At 34.4% G+C, this 20,403-nt stretch overlaps 1 protein-coding gene across 6 annotated transcripts in view; it reads right to left on the minus strand.

Moving 5' to 3' along the window:
• Positions 1–643: 643 nt before the first annotated feature.
• The window catches only part of LOC105227793 (potassium voltage-gated channel subfamily H member 8), a 177,879-nt gene continuing 158,119 nt past the window's right edge, over positions 644–20,403 (minus strand). For all 6 annotated transcript variants that reach the window (XM_049450662.1, XM_049450660.1, XM_049450658.1 and 3 more), the window contains 4 exons: positions 11,956–12,051; positions 8,415–8,568; positions 8,054–8,178; positions 644–5,891 (listed from right to left, as the gene is read on the minus strand). In XM_049450662.1, coding sequence (XP_049306619.1) covers positions 3,729–5,891; positions 8,054–8,178; positions 8,415–8,568; positions 11,956–12,051 — 2,538 coding nt within the window. In that variant the 3' untranslated portion in view covers positions 644–3,728. The remainder of the gene's footprint in view (positions 5,892–8,053; positions 8,179–8,414; positions 8,569–11,955; positions 12,052–20,403) is intronic.

The raw sequence follows: 20,403 nt of genomic DNA on the forward strand, positions 1-20,403 counted from the left end.
AGGTCTTAAATCTCCGAGAAAGTGGTAGCTAACAAATAGTTGTTGTCTTTGCTAAAGTTAACCAAGTCAGCAAATTTCATTGATTTCTAGAAGAGTGGTCCATTTCACTGCATGTAAAAAACCTCTAAAGGTCATAAGTACTGAAAAAGCTTGCCGTTTTACAATTACCTATTTATCAATCACTTTTACATCCCACTGCTAGGTAAAAATAATGTCATACACATCCCTCTGGGTACACTTTATCTTGCTATTCTTTCGCTAACAATTTTCGAAACTTTACGACCTTGTAATGTCAAAGTCTATGGACTAAAAAAAATTAAATGTACTAGCAATTCGAGCTACATAGTATAAGAAACTTAGTGCTCATGATTTTTTTATGTTTATTAATCTTCCAGCCTAAAAAAGTATACAATATTTAACAACCAAAATGTGATTATGTCAGCTGATCAATAGATCCAGCGATCTAGACCTATTATTGTGGGGACACATCAGCTGTTCTGGTTTTCGTTGATAAAACGGAGGTGTCTATATACTTTAAATTTATGCTATAACGTTTGATTTGTAAACCAAAGTATTTCCGAAGAACAATTACCTTCAATAGCCACCTTTAAAGCGAGTAATCGTATCAATGAAATTCAGTTGAAATTGTATGTATGTAGGTATATTTTGTTTAAACACTGTAGTTATTTTATTTATGCTGTTGAAATGCTTCATCATTATTCTTATTTTCTTTGTTTTCCAAATATTTTCTTTTTCATATACTTGTATATACATAAAACCTATGTACATGCGCTTGTTTGTAAATATTTGCCAAAATGCGTTTTAACTATTTTTGTTTGTTTGTTTTTGTTGTATTTGCAACACTGAATATGCATATGTATTATATTCTTGTTCGATAATTGTATGCGTTTCAGTCCAGCTGAGTTTTGTTGGCATTGGAAAAGTTGTTTGATTTTGGTTTGTTCGGCTTAAAACATTGAATTTACAGAAACTGGGTTTTGATTACGGTTTCTTCTTTGAATTCAATTCTTGAATTCTTTGAATTGATTTTATTTTTTCATTTTATTTTATTTTTTCAAACAGTAAATTGAACTTTGCTCTTCAATAGACTTTACTTTTCATTTACATATAATTGCTATATGATATCTTAGTAACTTAATATACATATATAACTAGTTGTTTGTTGTTGTAGTACTTAATTTGAGCAGGTATTTTAAGTCTTTCAGGTTTAAGAAATTTTGAATAAAATTCAAGCCTGCAGAAAATGGCATACAAATAGCTAGTTTGAAATTTCGGAATTTCTCGTTAAAATTTTTTTGCTGTGTTAGCGCTAAATAGTTATGATATTTAGATGTAGCTTGTATTATTTTACAATTTACGTTACGCCAACTAATTTTTTGTGGAATTTTTCTTTTCGTGTGATTTTTTTTTCTTATGATTTTTTTTTTTTTGTGATTTTTGCGTAAGTAGAAAGCTTAGAGCAATAGTTTCACATTTATACAAACATACAGCCATGAAGTTAGATTTATTTTAATATTTTTTTATTTATTATTTTACAACATCTTATTTTACATTTCATTTTATGCTTCATTAAACATTCTTATACGCAAATAAACTTATTTTTTTCTCCCTTATTAAAATATATTTATTTATAATACATTTCAGACATATACTTATACTTTTATTTTATTTTTTTTTTTTTTTGCGAGCAAGCGTGCTAATTGGCATACAAAATCTAAAACAGTCATGAGCCTTTTTAGTTTTAAATTTATAAACTTAAAATTTAACATAATTTACAAGTTTTATATTTAGATTAGCAATAAAAAATATTCAACCAACTTCAACAAGAGATTTTTATAATTTATTCTCAACAATAAGCCTATGCTACGACTACTCACACATATACATATGTTTTCATTCATATACTATATATATGTATCATATATATTACTTAATAAATTGATATAGCTTTATGCTCATATGTCTCTGTTTACAGTTATACTTGTTTTGAACTTTCCAGTGACAGCCTGGCTACAAGTTGATATAATTTATTTGTGTATACATAGGTATTTGCGAAGGTAGCAGTTATACTATATATTAAATTTATATAAATAACGTTAAAAAATTAGAAAAAAATTAAAAAAAAATATTTGTATAAAAATGTAATAGATAAAAATTTATAAGCATAACAGCAGATAAAAATGTATGTCACGCACACATACATATATTACATGATAGTCGAAAAAGTCTTTTCGTATTTTGTCAATAGATCTCATTGCAGTCGTATATCTCCAAATTTGATTAGAAATACGAAAAGACTTTTTCGACTACCCATTTTTTTCAGTTAAGAACTATTTTATACTTAAATTATATTACTTTTTTTTATTTTTATTTTAATTTTAATTTTTTCTTTTATTACTTTTTTAATATTTTTTTTATTTTCTCAACTTTAATAAATTAATTCTTACTTAAAAATATCCTTAAACTTACTTTTTTTAATTTCACAAACATGCAAAAATCACATCGAGAATTATTCAACAAAAATTCAACAAAATACAGCGTTTCATATGTTCTTATATGTATATATGTTTATATAATAATAATGGTGTATGTGTGTAAATATGTGAGTTTTTTCATTTTTCAATTTTTTCTGTTAAAAATATCTTTTCTTCTCTACTTCTCTGTGTATATGATATAATCACTCACTGTTACTTACTAAAAACTCACTCAATTTCTAAATCCTACTCATTGCCATACTCTCGTTAGCTCCTTTCTAAACTAAACTAATATGAGATAAGCTTCGTGCAGCCTCTAAGCAAGGTACGATCTAACGCTCTCATGCGTATATCACCGAAGGTTGCAATACATATTCGATTATGACAAATTCGAGCTGTCAAGTTATGTCATTGCTGGATAATTGAGTAGAATATTTCAAAAAGACTCAGAACTTTTATCTAACTACTCAAAAATAACTCACAACATTGTTGTACTTCATCAACGTTGCCTATCAAATCAATCTTAGCAAAAGGTTTAGCGAATAAAAATAACACGAAGCTCTGCAAGCGATAACCATAACCTCAAAACTATTTTTCAAATAGTTGGATTACAAGTTTCCAAAGTGCATTAGAATAGTGTTCTTCACTATTCGCCAAACCCGATTTTGAAAGAAAACATCAATGACGACTCTTTTAAACATCATTAAGAAATAAAATTTTTAGAACAACTTTTACAGAGGGATAATTTTTCTACTAGGTGCCAAGTCACAAAGGCATCCACAGCTATGAGATAGTCGACGCTATTACCAAGAGTTGTGTACGACGGTCAGCCGAAAACATGACCGACATTGGTAAGCCCATGCATTGTCCTTATGACAATCTGGACAAAAGCATGAAAAGGAAAGTCGAAAAGCAATAGAATGATCTAACTGATACTCTGAGTTTTTCAAGTACTATCAGCATTACTAATTTCCTACCCATTATATACAAAAAAATTCTCTATTTATTTCATCCACCTTAACCTATGAATTTATTTGCTCCAGCTAAAACACAACCTATGCTTTCTTTTGCTCTTTTATCACTCATCTCATTTGTACCTAGCTACAAATCTGTCTTTTTGTCAACTTTCGCACAGCACTCGGTTCATGATTTCTTAAAAAACTAGCTAGACATGCAGCTATTACTACTTCTACGCTTCAGCGATTTCCTCGCTTTCCAGCCGTTGGCCTCCAACTAATTGACGCTGGCGTCCCGCAGCGATCTCGTTGATGGCATTCCCTTCAGTCCCTTCTCCAATTTATCCGCATCGCCAGCGGAGAAACGGTAACTCGTATGCCCTTGCCCACCATTTGTACCAGCGCCAGCACCGCTAACGCTTAACAGCGAACGGTTCGCATTAAGACTGTTGCGCTTACTCACCACTGCCGCTTCTGCGGCCGCGCTGACCACCGACGCACAACTGGCGCGCGATGAGCGTCTGCTGGCGAGTAGCTCGAGATGTTCATCGGCGGCGCCACCGCCACTGTATGCGTAATGTGTGACAGATGTTGTTGTTGTTGCGCTAGCGGCGGTAATGATCTTTCCCGGCGGTGAGTCCTCTAGCGCCTCGGGTAAACGTTTATAGTCACCACTTTGCGAACGATGCAGCTTCCAAGACGAGCGTCGACTACTGTTGTTACTGGGCGCACTGTTACCACCGCCGCCTCCGCTGGTCGTGCTGCCACCTGTGCCACCACTAACCGGTCCATTGTGTCCGGTCGTGCCGGCAGTTGCTGTCGCAGGCGGACTGTTGCTACTATTCGAATGTGTGGACGCATTGCTCGAGAGACTGCTATTGCTGTTGCTATGGTGCTGGCTGTAGTTGGTGTTGGAGTTCCGCCGCGTTGTGCGGTGTGCTGGTTGTTGTTGAGTTTTCGCAGGACCGCCTGTTCGTTCTGCTTCGCTAACTAACTGGAAAGTGGCTGCCTGGTCGGCAGATGCCGGCGTCGCGGCAATGATTGTCGTCGCAGTTGTCGTAGCGGAAGTGTAAAGATGCTCGTAGCGTGAGGGTGGTGACTGTGGCATGCGTTGCGCTGATGTAACGGAGTACTTGGGCAACTCCTGTTGCTCTTCAATGGGTTGCAGTAAAGCCTCCGTCGAGCGACAACAATTACTACTTTTACTCACGGAATGTTTCATTATCCAACGATAATCATTGGAGTTCTCATCATCCATCACGGCATACGACTTACCGTTGCCGCAGAAGCTGTCGCCCAGCAAGCGTTCATTGGAGCCGGTAACCGAGCCGGGGCCTTCGGCAGGCGATATAACCTCCTCGATTGTATTCAACGGCGATACTTGTAGAGTCTGCTGTTGTTGTAGCAATTCAATTTCAGTCTTTATCGCCGGATCAATACCCAGCAGGCCGAGCACCAAACGTGGATTGGCCAATACAAAACGTTCGAAAACGGGAAAATCTATTTTATAGAAGTCTGTTTGTGTAGCGCGTGATATTTTCGGCACTTCTGGCGCAGCTGGCGAGTTTGTCTTGGCGCTGCCAGTAGCACTGATACCGCCACCAGCATCAACAGTCGCCTTACTCCCTTGCACTGCCGCACCGCCTGCAAAATTCAGTTGCATTTCACGTCCCCAGATTTCGGGCGGATGAGAAGACGAACGCTGCAGTGACATATCATCTGTGCTACTCGCCACAAAGTGCATGGTGCTGCCCATACCCACTGCGCCGCCAACCGTACCACATATATTGGGTATTGAGCGTGCAGGTGGGAATTTCAGACTAGCCTGCGAAGCCATAGTCGAGAATGTCATCTCCTGTAGCGCCTGTATGGCATTGCGCACTTCCAGACTCAGCTGCGCCACATCATTATGCAGCGTCGACACCTGCGAGTCCAAGCGTTCCATCGAAGGTTTCTTCTTTATGCTGTGCACATCATCATCTCCATCCTCGCCGTTCATATCCTCATCCATGGAGCCGGTATCCAAACTTGATGTTATATTTAGTGAACGTTGCCGCTCCACACGCTCACGCAAGGTTATCAGCGAACGTCCACGCGGATGTAATTTCATTAAACGTGGACTATTCAAACCCAGCAAAGGTGAACGGCCATGCAATGGTGATGGTGTGGTAATGCTGTGATGTGGTGAGGCATTCGCACCATTTTCATTATCGTCGTCGCCACCATCGCCGTCCTGCTGGTTCTCATCGTCTTCGCTTATGCTCGGCAAGGGAAATGATGGTCCTATTTCAGAGTCCTGACATTCATAACCTTCACGCAAGTTAAATGTGAGATCGTGTTGTATGTCATTGGCGAACTGTTGCTGGTATTCTGGATAGAGACGCAGTACCTCAACCAAGCCGCCCATATGCACGCACTTCAGATCGCAATAAGTGAGCGCCTGATGATGATAAACAGGGAAAGAGTGAAAAAATTGAGACAATTCATTACTTAAAGGAATTGTGGAATGCAATGCGAATAAATGATAGATACGAGTATAGTAAATGTCTTGTTGAATGAATGAGGCATGCTTGAATTGAAGAATTGCAAATAATTTTTTGATGAAAAAAACTATAGGATATAACATATACAAAAAAAGGAGGAGAAAATAAAACAAAAAATAAAATATCCGTAAATGTATATCCGTACTATTGCCTCGGAAAACGATCTTAGATCCGATTATTCTTCAAATTTTAAACAGTAAGAGTAGTTAAATTCCTAAACAGCCTTGGTATCTTATACAGCAGTGAATTGATATCGATAAGATGAATGAGGTTTTCATTGAAGTTTAGTGAGCTCTAAATCACTGCCAACTTGGAAATAAGACCAGAATGGTTCTAGACTTCGGTAAATTTTTTATGAATAGCGATAATAAGACTAATTTCTTATCCTTTCCAGTTACTTTCTACTATTACGATAATATGAACATATTCACATATTCACATAAAATCAGTTGAAAAACCGCAAAGTGGCAATCTTATTTTGTCTAATGATTTAAACGAGACAAACAGTCATACTACCATATGTGACGGACATCTTCCAGGAAAATTACTCCATCTTGTTGATTCCTAAATTAGCAAAGAATCTTTTTAGATAAGTTTTCTAACCAAACCTAACCTAAACTAAATGAATATCTAAGCTTCAGTTATGAAGTACTTCCAAAAAGTGTTTCTATTCCAAAACGAGACCACGCAAGCTTACCTATAACCTCGTATGTATGCTTATTTACATATCATGCCCCCCACCAGTCAACAGTGCACCAATCACTGCCTCCCCTTCCAACCAACATTATCGCACGTTATACGCCGCAAAGCCAGGAAATTAATGTTCAACATACGACAATGTTCACTTCCTGCCACTTTCCGGCCTCTTAAGGTATAATTGGCCATATTTAAATGATATCAAAGTGAGTTACGACGGAGATACTAAAAACTTCACGACAGTTTGTGACACATTTTCTTATTTCCGTTTCTTTTTGCATAGAAGAATCTTAATGGAAACTGAAGCACCAAATATAATACGCAATTTAACATTTAAAAGTAGCATTTATTTATATAGAAAAGGGGTTTTCAGTATTGTGATGCTCTCCTAAAAATTAAGGTCGTCTCCTCAACGGAAGCGGGATAGAGAGAAAAAAGACGAAAGAAAGAAAAAAGAACAGACTAGACTATTTTTTTTTTGTTTAACTGGAGACTTTTGTTGAATGAAATAAAAGGGTGTTGCCACCTGATTTTAACACGTTGACGGACACTTGCGTCTATAGCCGTCAAAGCGAACGGCTTTGTTCCTTTACTTGTTCCTACTGTCCGTCAATGTGTTAAAATATTTCAAAGTTGCAACGGAAAAATTTACCAGCTTACCAGCTGATTTTAGACATAAATATTTAACTTCTGCTGAATAGAATAAAAGGGCGTTGCCACCTGATTTTAAAAAAATTTAAAGTTGAGAAGAAAATTATTTAAACAGAGCAAAAACGATTTAACATCTAATTTTAGACATAAATATTTGACAAAAAATTTTTGGAGATGCCACATAATTGAAATTTTTAGGAAGAAAATACTTCCATAAATACAAAGTTGTATAATATAGTTTTGTATTGAAATTAACAAAAATACTCTTAAATGAAGTTGCCACCTGAATATAAATACAACAAAAGTACCACAATTTTTTTAAAGCTTAAAAAAATCAAAAATTTACTTGATATTGGGAGTGAAAAAGATTTTAAATGTTTGCACTTAAATAAAATAGTAACAGTGTTGCCACACTTGTCAATCATAATTAATGATCTAAATTTATAATTACTTGTAAATAGTAAAAAAACAATCAAAAACTATGACATTCATGCTAAATGACTTTACAATGTTGCCATCTGGTTCAAATGAAATTAAAATTTAAAATATGAATGTATGCGTTTGTACATATGAATTCATGCATGAATATTTAATGGCTGCTTCAAACGAGTTTTTTAAGCCACCAACAAACGCAGATTATACACATTACACAGAAGATTAAAAAACAATTTTATACCCTCATTATCATTTATTAACTGTTAATTGCACTCACCTTCACATCACTGCTACTGCGCACCACCGCATCCTGCCCCGCACTGTTGGTGGTCGCTGTCATCTGGCCATTGGAAGTGGCCACCAAATGGACGTTAATGTCAGAACCAACCAAATCGCCTTTGCCTGCGGCGTGGAAAAATTGAAATAAAAGGATGTTTATGCGGCGATTAACATCTCTCATTGACAGATAATGAATAAAGGCGAACAAATTAAAATTTAAGGGAAAAAAAGATATTAATGAAGGCATAAAAAATCGAATTTTCACTTAGCAAATGAATTATTTGAATTTGCTTTCAATATGCTAAAGACAGCTCCTATGATAAGCTTTACTCTTTTTATAATTTAGGCATGCCACTCACCCAATATGGCCACCACCATGTCGTCCTTGATGACCTCCATGGAACCATTACAAAGATAGTAGATGTAGTTCAGCGCGTCCCCTTTGTGTATCAAAAATTCACCGGGAGCGCAAAAGTTTGTCTTGATGTGTAGTGACAGCAGCTTCCGGCAACCCTGTAAAAATAAATTAGTACAAAATTAAGTATTATTTTTTTTTTTTATAAAATTAAATTTAAAAAAAATGTATTACAATATGCTAGAAATATTTTGTATTGTATATTATAAATTGTGTATCTCAGAAACTGAAAAGCATCGTAGAGGGTCAAATAAAATCCGGTGATATCAAAAAACAAAAATTTTGCCAACAATAATTCTCACAAAATTTTTCAACTACTGAAATTTATGATGTAACACCACCTTCAGCTACTTGCCACATGTGTTGCATGCAGAATTTCCAACTGTAACAGTACTTCACAAGCACATGTGCCACAATAAATTCGCCGTTATTATGAAAATAAGTTTTTGTGTCTGTCAAAACTCAACTTTACTTTTAAAAAAACGTCTTAAAACTATTTTGCCCGTACACGCATTATCCTTCGTCCCCTGGCCGCGTGCAGTGTCCTTGCACAGCAATCGCTCAAGTTGTCACATTTATTTTATACACGCATTTACCGTGCACTTTGAGTGATCCTCAACTGTTGCTTACCTTTTGCTTACTTTCGCACGCAAATTACGCGCTTGAATTGTTGCTGCCCTTTCCGTCCGCCCACCCATTTGTTGCACGCTTTCTTTTGTTGGCATGCGACTTTACATGCTGCAAAGTATCCACCACTTAGCAATCCGTCTGCCGAGCACTTTTGCACTTGTAAGAGTCAGTATATCTTAAGCATTGCTTTTGTTGTTATTGTTGTTGGCTTTTTATACCTTTTACTCGTAATGTATTTTTGTTTCTTTTTAGTTTTTCTTTGCTTCTTACATTTCATTTCTTTCATTTTTGAAAGCAATCATAGAGAGTAATGCACTCGTCCTTGTTGAGGGTTCGGGTCTATTACGCAACAAAAACAATATGGAAACAACATTTAGGTCTATACATATATATATATGGAAAAGTTTGTGAATGTTGCTCCTTGTGGTGGCAGGTAAGCATTTGTACCCATAAGTGTTTTAAAAAATATTCTTGGTACTGAGTTTTTAGTTAAATTGTGGAGAAAGAAAGGTATTTCTTAATGCTTAAAGCCACACATGAGAACTTAGTTCAGGTAAGTAATTTAACTCTTGAAATATGCATCTAAAATCCTAGTAAAGCTCAAGCGGGGCATGAGTAAATAGTTTGTTTAAAGTGAGGAACATTTTTTATTTTGCTCTGATAATTACAGCAAACATTTGGTAATATTCCAAGACTATTTTAGTCATGAGTCAGCAGAATACTTGGGAGATCTGCGCATTCCAGTCCACTTTTTCAGAAGCCTTTTAACCACAAATTTGGGAATACCTCAAGTACATCATAACTTTACGAGCAAGTTCAATAAAGAGTTATAGATTAGTAAGAATTACTAATTATGATGTGAGCTTTCAAGACAAGCCGTTTTGGTACTGAAAACTAGGAAAATAATTTTCTATGGGCTTAAGAATTTTATGCCCATACAAGTTCTCACAAAAACATCCCCTCGCCATATCTTAGACCAACGTTACTTTAACAACCTAGTTAAAAAGACTGGTCGCTGAGATCCAAGAACTATTCCAAGATGACGCCTAAAGAATTAAATGCACTTGTGAAACTCAAAAAACCGTCATTTTTTCCACAATCAAAATGGTTATCGATTATTTCCTGTACCTATCATAATAGTAATAAAATTTTATCAGAATAGAAATAGAAATAGAATGAAATTTGAGGTTCTGCACCGCGACCTAGGGTCTATTGTGCCCTCCCCTATATCACGTGACCTCCCAGAGCCCTAAACAAATTTTATCATCCTTGGAGTTAAGACAATTTTAATCAGAAAAGTCGTGCTTACCACCGGACAGCTTTTTTCGAATGGGTTACAGTATTAACGAAATCCAACATTGCACGCTTCTCGAACTAACTAGTTCCTTTTGACTGTTGTACAAGAGGTTCGAATCCATTAACTAATTTTTGTTGTTCTAGGAAAGTGCTTCCGCACTGACTCCGCCACGCAAATAATATTATCTTATTATGAAGAGTGAAGCTTATTTCATTCGAGACTTAGTTATTTAAAGGTCTCACCCACTTTGATCCTCGGCAGATGTCAAATGACACCATGATCTAGCCTTTTCTGTCACATTAATCATACTAAGGCACCTCGATTGAATATTGTGCTATTAAGAAGCAACAAATACTTATATAAAAGTCAGAACTTGGCTAGATACCTCCAAACTATACTAGGAATGAAGTATTGCCAGTCTGAGCCTGCCTTCGCAGTGAGACTGAAATATCTATAAACACCTAGCACCCACTGTCAGGGTGCAAATGACGATTTTTGCCAAAAATTATCCAAAGTATTATTGATCTTGTTTTTAAGGTTGCAATAAGTTATTTTCCGAAAAAATTAGCCTCGATTCCAACTGTAGAAAAATGCAATATATTCTTTAAATTTTTAAAATTTCTAGTGGGTTCTCATAAGATTAAAGGCGTTTGAAAATTCAAATAATATGAGTTGAGCAACTTTTGGAATAAACGAGATATTGCCTACAATTAGGCGCATTTATTATTACAGCCAAGACATACACTTTTGGTATAAATTGTAATTTCTTTTTAAACACCTACCAATATCGATAGGTAATAGAGAATTCCAGCTTTAAAAAAAATAAGAACTTAAGAGAATTCCAACTTTAAAAAATACAAATTTTAATAGCTTTATATAATATTGACTTAGTAGTCTCATTCATAATGCCTACTGTCAACACAATATAATAATTTGGGCTTATTATATTTGACTAATAATAATAATACTTTAATAAACCCTAAGTCTGAAATTCAAATTTATTCCCAAATATTTTTGTATGTAAACACCAAATACTTTATAGATACTTTATGTTAATATAAGCCTAAGTAAAATTTTAAAGTAAGCCCCCATTTTGCATTTCGATAGAAATATCTGCCTAATATAAACACAAACATCGATGAACATAGAACAACAACAACTGATATAAATTTGCCAACACAAAAGCGCACAAATATGTCAATGTAATATACAAATTTATTGTCAGCTCCAACAACACACCGGGGAATTTAAAAGGCAACGATAACACAGTCTTTTCGCGCCTTACATGTGTTTCCCTTGTTCTCGAATTGCGCGCATTTTCGCAAAATATTTCAATGTGTTTATTATTTTTTGTCTGCCTCAGCTTGGCGTGCTGAATACATTGAGCGAACAGGCTTCGCGTCGCCTTTATGTCACTTACACCTGGGCACTTGAAGGTAAACAACATTCATGCAACAAGCTGAGAGGCACAAAACGATGAAGAAGCCGAAGGAATTTCCATTGAAATTGTTGGCAAATCGCGAATAAAAAAACATTTATTGATTCTTAGAAATATTACCTGTGAGGCGGCTTCGAATATCGGCAATTGCAGGATTTCACGGTGTAAATGCATGGACACATCGCCGCGCAGCTCCTCGGGAAATTCGCGTAGCGTCTGAAAATATTGACACAAACACAAACAGAGATACCAATATTACATTGTGAAATGGAAAATAGAAAATGAAAATAATAGTATATTTGAGAAATAGAATGTGTTAGTTAACTTTGTTTGCTTTTGATTATCGCTTTGTTTTTGTTATTTGTATAAGTATTGTATGTACGAGTATATTAACTAATATAAATATATATTTAGTTATGTATAGATAAATGCCACAAAGTCAAGCAGCACCTGTTTTCTACCAAGACACATACATTCACAAATGTTATGCGGACAACTTTTGATCGCTACACATCTGTTGCCTCTGGCAGCGGTTTAACACATTTGTCACCACAACAGACTGACAAGCTGACAGACTGATGTTGACACACACATACACATGGCTTGCTCTTGCGCTCATCTCCTTGACAAGTGTGCTACGTTTTCCCTAAGCAACTTGTCTATATCATTGCTTGGCAACACAAAAGGCATTTGATTAAATTGCTTTTGTAGATTAACTATGGGAACTCAGGCCAATTTGTTGCAGCTTTTCGCAGCACATTTTCTAGTTGGCATATTGCAGGCGTTTTATAATTTAAAATATTTCATCTTGCCTTAATAACATTACAATTGATTCGAGTCGTCGCAACTATGCGGTGATTTGCCTTTAACTGTTTTCCTAGATTCCAATATTGGTTAATAAACATCGCTTAAGGCGCTTAAAGTATCAAGTCTGACTAATTTTTATAAGGAAAGAGTAGTTTGTTTTAAGTTCAATAAATGAGTTAGTTTAGGTTTGTTTGCTGCTTCAAGAATCCACTTGACTGCAGACTTTTGTAAAGCCATAATATTAAAACTGTCCGTTCTTACAAGTCGGTTAAGCGTCTCGTAGCCTGTAAACATTTTTCTAGGTGTTTAGTTTTTGTTCTCAATAGCCCGATGGTATATCTGAAAGTGTAATACTTACTTTAAGTCTTGATCTCTCAAATGCGGGTCAATCAAGAAGGAAGAGATATTTTTGCCTTGCTTCTTTCATAAACTTTTGCAGCTGGCGTAAGGTCAAGGTTTTCTCAACCTTATACTGGATGCCTTAAGAGCAATCTTGACCCAAAAGGATCTTGCGAAAGCGCCTAAATCAATGACAGCCCTGCGCTGAGATGATGAAGTAGCATAAATTATTTTCACGAAGTTAATAAATAATTTGATATAATGTATCCGGGTCTTCTCCGGAACAAGTATGGCAATATCTAGTGGTCAGAAGTTCTGAGAAGGTTTCGCGGCATTAGAAAATCTGCTTGATGCGCTCATAACAACGACTGAATACGCAACAAATAATTCTGTTATCATTGAAGAGATAAAGAATTTTTTCTAAATCTCCAAATTATTGATTAAGCTAATTTTGGGACAAATCTCTGACAAAATCTTATGAAAAAATCTGAATAATTGCAATAAGAACATTAAGTAACGATCTAAAGTATAACTACTGTATATTAATGTCGACCAAACAACCGTTTATGATTATGATACTGAGACTGCCAAAAACTTTAGTGAGTACTCGCCAAATATTAAAAAAAATATTATGGAAGAAACAATATGTTTCAAAGTCTGTCAGCAATCACGATACTGTCCATACCAGGAGCCTGATACACTATGGTTTCTTACCGGCATTGAAAAGATCATTAGGAAAGACTAGTTACTTTGAGTCGTCAATGTGAAAATATATCACATGAACTAAGGATTTTCGAAGAAAAATTCAAGAATGCTTTATCGCAATATATACCTTTGCATTCCAACCGAATAAGAAAATAGTTTTTTAAATCAAGTTCAACGCTCAGACACCTTACTGAGAGCTGAAATATTGATTCCTAAGAAAGGGTGATGAATCGAGAAACTAGAGTTTTGTAAATAATGAAAAAATCATTTCTTCTTATGAATTTATTCAACATCAAAATTGTATCCAGAGAGTTAGTGCAGAGCTGCTTCAATGGTTTTTGGTTAAGCATTTTTTTAATTTTCCATTTACATACATTTACCTAAGCAGACTAGGCAGGCTGGTGTTTTTTATTTGTATTTTTCTTAATTTGAGTTATTCGAACAGGTGGCAACCCACACTTTTAATTTACCAAATTGCAATATTTATTAATTCAATTTAAATGGGTGTTTATTTTGAATAATTTCATTTATTGCAAAAAAATATCTAAAAACTTCGAACAGGTGGCAACCCGATCCGAAAGTATTTTCAACTTTAAGACGCTTTAAGCAAACTTTTTTTTTTACACAAATAGTAATTATTCGTTTATACAAATTCAACAAGTTCATAGCAAACTTTCCAACAGGTGGCAACTCCAAAATACAAAAAAAAAATTAATAATTAAATTAATAAAATAAAATTCATCCTTCATAATCCATTTGAAAAAATTGACTTTCGATTTTTTTTTGTTTTTTTTTTTTGTTTAAATTTTTTTAATATGTGGTAACCTTCCAAATGCTCAAAAATGGTTTATATCAAAAACTTTATTTTTTTATTAACTCTTTCAGGTAACATTTCAAACTAACTCGGCTATAACCGCGTAAGAGGTGCAAAATCAGAATAGAAAAGAAAAAGAAGAAGAACATTCTAAACACTCATCTAAAACTAGCAAAAATATTGCTGTAAGGTATTATTTAAATAAACATTCTATAATTATTTGATTAAACAAAAGTCAATAAGCCCATTTCTCATAACTTGGACTATGACTTGCTTTTGCCTATATTTGATTATATGCAAAGCCCACAGCAATTTGAAATAAGTTTATGCTTATTTGGCTATTTATTGCATTGCCTTGTCTAGACTCTCATAAACCCACTCATCGGCCCACTCAAGCTCAATTTTAATATACTCTTTTTAACTTTTTAATCTCTTTTTATTTCTCAACAAAAAAAAATTGGTTGCAAAATCAAAGACTCAATCTATTTTGAATATAAAATTTGATCAGCACTTCAAGCGAAGCGTTTCCATTGAACTCAAACGCCGACGAATTGGAATATTTTTGCAAAATCAAATTTCGTGTTTATCACATAATTTCTCACACATCAATGGATACGCAAGCATATGTGTTGGCATATGTACACACAGATATACACATACGTGACTTTCAATCATATAACGCCCAGCATAGAACACTGAATTTCCTCACCTTTCTGTCTTCTATTCAAACTCATTACATAATGCCTTCACCTAGAAACATTGTTTCGCCATTTCAGTGCCAAGCGAAGGCGCATATCAATGCAAATATATATGCCAACCAAAGGTTTTTCGTTCAAACGGTGGAGGGAGTGAAGATTTCGTTATAGAAATATGCACGCGAAAGGCACTTCCGCGCAGGCGGCTAACAATCAGCAGCAACAGAATATTTCCACTTTGTACTTTTCGCTTTTGCTGAATATATGAAATAAAATTTCCAATATAGTCGCTGTGTTATTGCCACCGATTTAATGCTAATAGCGTACGTATACAATGTGTCACTTTGATGCAGCAGCAAATACGCTGCTGCAGTGCAAATCAAATTTTCCAGCAATTCGCTCTTGAAATGCGCACATTTGTATATGAAACGAATTGTTACGTATACGCTATGGCAATCAATTGCAGCCGTCAAATGTTATTGCATGCAACATATAACCCTTGCTGCAAATATATTAAAAGTTATGAAATTCCATTTTAAGTGCTGACGGAAAATACTTTTTAGTGAGAAATTTGAAATTTCGGAAAAATATTTAATATTGGCTTAAAGTGAGGCTATGCTCAACTGAAAATATTTATTTGAGGATATTTAGTGAACAGCATAGCGAAGACTCATACAAATTGAATAAAATTGTTTCAGCTTTGGGATGATAGAAAAAAATACAAATTAGGAGGATGCCACCTGTTTGAAAATAATTTAACTTAAAATATTGATAAATTAACTAAAATAAAACTATCAAGTGGAAGATGTGCAGATTAAGCTAAAAATATTTACCGGGTTGCCACCCGTTAAAAATAAAATTTAGTAAAAATGGAAATGTAAACGAACACAAGTTGGGTCTTAAACTAAATATATTTTTAAAAAGTTTTGTGCTTGACAAAAATATTTTGAAAGAGCTGCCATCTTTTTCAATAAAATAAATTTATTAAAATGACAAAGGTACCAAATCGAACACGTATAGAAAAGCTTTTATCAAAAAAATTTTGTTTAAAGCGCCATTAGATTATAAAAATATGCAAATCGAACAAAGAAGGCTGAAAGAAAAGTATAAATTTGGAAAGCGTGGTAATTCAATTGATTTTACGAAATATATAATGTATGCAACAAACTAACAGATTTAATACATTTTTTTCCATACAGTTTAATGGTGTTATCACCTATTTTGATTTTTTTAGTTTAAACTAGTAAACAAAAATAAATTTACGAATTATTACAAAACGGCGGATCAAACCAAAAAGACCAAAGAAGGCTTAATTTGTATATAATGTTGAACAGAGTTGCCACCTACATATAATTTTAAAAGTTAAATATTTAATGGTTAAGCTATTAAAATAAAGAAGCATTATAAATTTTATTAAAAATTTTTGTGACAGAGTTGCCACCTGTTAAAAAGTTTTAGCTCAGACAAATTAATTTTTGAATTAGCACAAAAGCGAATCAAACTAAAAACTGCCATAACTTTAATTTATTATTGATCAGGGTTGCCACCTGCACCTATTGTATTAAATTTTTAAAATAAAATAAATATTACAATTAAAAAAAAAATAAACAATAAATAAACAAAATATACATCACACAATTTTCTTGCAGAGTTGCCACTTTTTGAAAATTAAAATGTATTGAAGTTATATGTAAATGCAACTCTAGAATTTTGCAACACATGAAAGGTCACCGAGCAAAATTTAATGCATATAAAATATTTTTAATAACGCCTGCAGTTTAGGCAAACTTTCCGTTATAGCTTTATACCCGAAAAACATAAGCAACCAATAAACATGGAAACCACCACATAAAAATACAGAAATCATAAAAAATATGTTACTTAGGTGTCTAAAAATAACCTTCCGCTTCCACTAGTTGCTCTAAATGCGTCCAACTTTTTCCGCAAAGAAAAGAACAAAAAAAAAATTCAGTAACACCAAAACTTCGGAAACTAAAAAAGAGTCTACAATAACATTTTATCTTCATCATCATAAAAAGGACACATGAATATCTACTATTTCCTACTCAACACTGCGATTGTGGTAGAGGTTACTTGTATCAACAACCAATGACCCAGTTAATTTGCTGGAAAATATTGCTTTTAAGCACATACACACCGAAACCCAATATAAGTGCAGATATACACATATACGAGTATATGTATGTATAAAGAGCTTTGTATATTTTTCCTGAATCCAAACTTGGTAATTTCCGTCGCCTGTTGCTTACATAATAACTTACACAAATTGTATATATTAACATATATTTACCGCAACTAGTAGGAGCACCCATATAAGGGTGTGTGTGTGCGTGTGAATACAATAAGTACGTACTTGTCGAGCAACCACTACAATGCAGACAAAAATCATTTACATTTTCCGCAATCGCAAAAAGCAAGCGGAGGGCAGAAATTGTAATGAAAATCTCCATCGGGAAATGTTGCTTGTGAACGTCTGCAGATGCATATATGTATGTAGTTGCCAGATTCTTGGTAGATGTGGGGCGTGAAATGGCAATGCTTTTTACAACTAAATTAATTTATTGTGGAACTTGAGCTGGTTATCTCCAAATTGGTTGTTATAGACAACAAAGACATAGCAACAACCAAAGGACATCGAAGACGATTGGTGTGGTGGTTGACCTTTGTTTGCTTTGCACTCGCAGAGCTTACAGGAAATATACATATATTCATACCTTTTAATGGTTTGAACTAGATACTTGTGTGGTTATTGTAATGTTATTATGTTAAGCTTCTTGAGATATAGTATGCATTGCGTTTATTAAAAATGTGGTAAGCGATACGCTGCTAGAGGGTTGAGGAATTATTGAGAATACTAGGTTTATAGCTATATATATTGCAAATAAGGTGGTGGGTGGTGTCTCTAAGTGTGAGAGGCATATAAAAACATAAAATCAGGCACGTAGTTATGGTTATTGTTGGTTGCTTCCCTTGGGGCACATATTATATCAAAATGCAATATTCAAAGCGAAAAAATACAAAAACGGGCATACTTATATCGCTTAAATCAGCTAATAGCTTAGGTCTCACGTTTAGTTTAGAATCAGTGGAAATATTTCGGGGTTTTTTGCATTCTCTAACGCTTTTGTACAATCATTGCCGCAAGAGAATATGTCGGTTGTTAATATCTGCTATGGGGACTCCAAAACAAGTAGTGCAAGTATTAAACAAAAACGTACTTTTAACCAAAAAAATATTTTCTTCTTGAAATTAACATATCCTGACTTTCAAACATATATCTGCGGCCAGTTCATCAATCGTTTTCTATTAAGAAGCTCGAGCTATCTCAACAGATGTGGCTACTACTGAGGCAGCCAAGTAAACATTATGGCCCTTTTCGTCAATGAAATTGGACTTAAATAATTCTTAGAAAAACAAACATTTCAATGCACTCAGTTAGAACACTCTGCAATCAAAATATTGCAGGCCGTAATCTTAGCTCTGCTCCTGTTTAGAGTTACGATTTCCTTTTTCGGATTAGCTAATACAAAAAAAAAGATTAATAACAACCCAATAACTGAATCACAAATACAAAAGGTTCCGTACCCTAACTAAGTTTCGATCGTTCATGTTTGTATAACAGCTATATGCTACAGTGGTCCGCTATAAGCAATTCCAACAAACGACCAGCTTCTTGGGACGAAAATGACATACGCAAATTGATATCTCAAAAATCGAGAGAATAGTTCGTGTATACTGCAGACACAGACAGACGAACATGATATAAATCGACTCAACTCATCATGCTGATATATATTTTACATGCCTTCCGACATTTCCTTTTTACTAACTTCGGTGTAATATACCCTGTTAAAAATACAAGCACATAGGTTAGCCTTCGCTAAACTGTTATAGCTACTACCAAACATTTATGTTATTTCGGCTGACCAATAACTTTTTCTATTCAAAGTTCGAATCTTGTTCAAAGAAAACAACAACTGATAGTCGTTAAACTTATGACATTAGTAGCAGTCTTAAAAATCTTTTCGTATTTTGTCAACAGATGTCGTTGAGGTCGTATATCTCCAGTGCTACCAAACACCATTGTGGCATACCATATAGTATTGGAAAGGTGAGATTCAAAGCTTTATTTAACCACTGAATTTAGAAAATTCAAAAAAGTTACAGCTGTTCAAAAATGAGTGATAATAATGAAGAAATTTTATATGTTTTGAAATTTCTGTATAAAAAAGGCAAGAAAGCCACGCAAGCCAGGGAGACGATGCTCTATCAGTTCCTGCAGCACAACAATGGTCTTTTCTTTTTAGATGGTACTAATATATAGAAAGTGTTTTCTGAAGGCTCTCAGCAAAATTTTGTCAAATGTTTAAATGTCTGCTTAAAACACTTGAATAAATATGAATATGAAATGATTTATTTATATTATTTTTTTAGTTTTTCACTCAACCGGACCTAAAGCTTGACTTCAAGAGCAATAAAAGTTCTAAAAATGTATGCGACATATTTTTTGCACACAAGTGTACTTAAGAATTTTAAATACTTGAATTAATGCTCCTGAAGCGTAATAAGTTATGAGATTTAAACAAACTGTGATTTTCTAGGGAATTTTAATGAATTGAGGCCAGATTTTGAAGTCGAAGATATTTTAAAATTTTTATTATAATATCAATCTCACACTTTCTTATGGCCAGCCCTGCATTACGAAGGGCAGGAAATTTTCATTTATTTAATTTTATTTTTTTGCTTTAAAGTATCAGTTCAAAGAATAATTATTTAAGTTTCTAGTTGCGCACATTTAAAGCTCACCCAAATTCCTGGTGCTCAAATTTATTTCACGTGCGGCAAATTTATGAAGCAAACGACCCTTTTTATCAAACATTCCATAATAAATCATAACTCTTTTGTAGCGTAAAGAAAATGACTGGCAAAAGGTAGCCGGCAAGCATGACCATTCATTTACAACTGGCAAGTGTAACGCAAGCCGACATTCTCAAATGCCAGAAAAGGCTAGTGACACATTAAATTCCTCTGTTAGGCATGGCATGGCATTCATAGCCGCTGTCAGACACTCAAAACTGAAATATACTTAAGTACAGTATATGAAAGGGCATAGCAGAAACCCGCATCATTTACACTTTATGCAAATGTCAGCAAACTCGACCGCACACACACACATACACACACACT

Source organism: Bactrocera dorsalis, chromosome 3, assembly GCF_023373825.1.
Source record: "Bactrocera dorsalis isolate Fly_Bdor chromosome 3, ASM2337382v1, whole genome shotgun sequence".
Taxonomy (NCBI): Eukaryota; Metazoa; Arthropoda; class Insecta; order Diptera; family Tephritidae; genus Bactrocera; species Bactrocera dorsalis.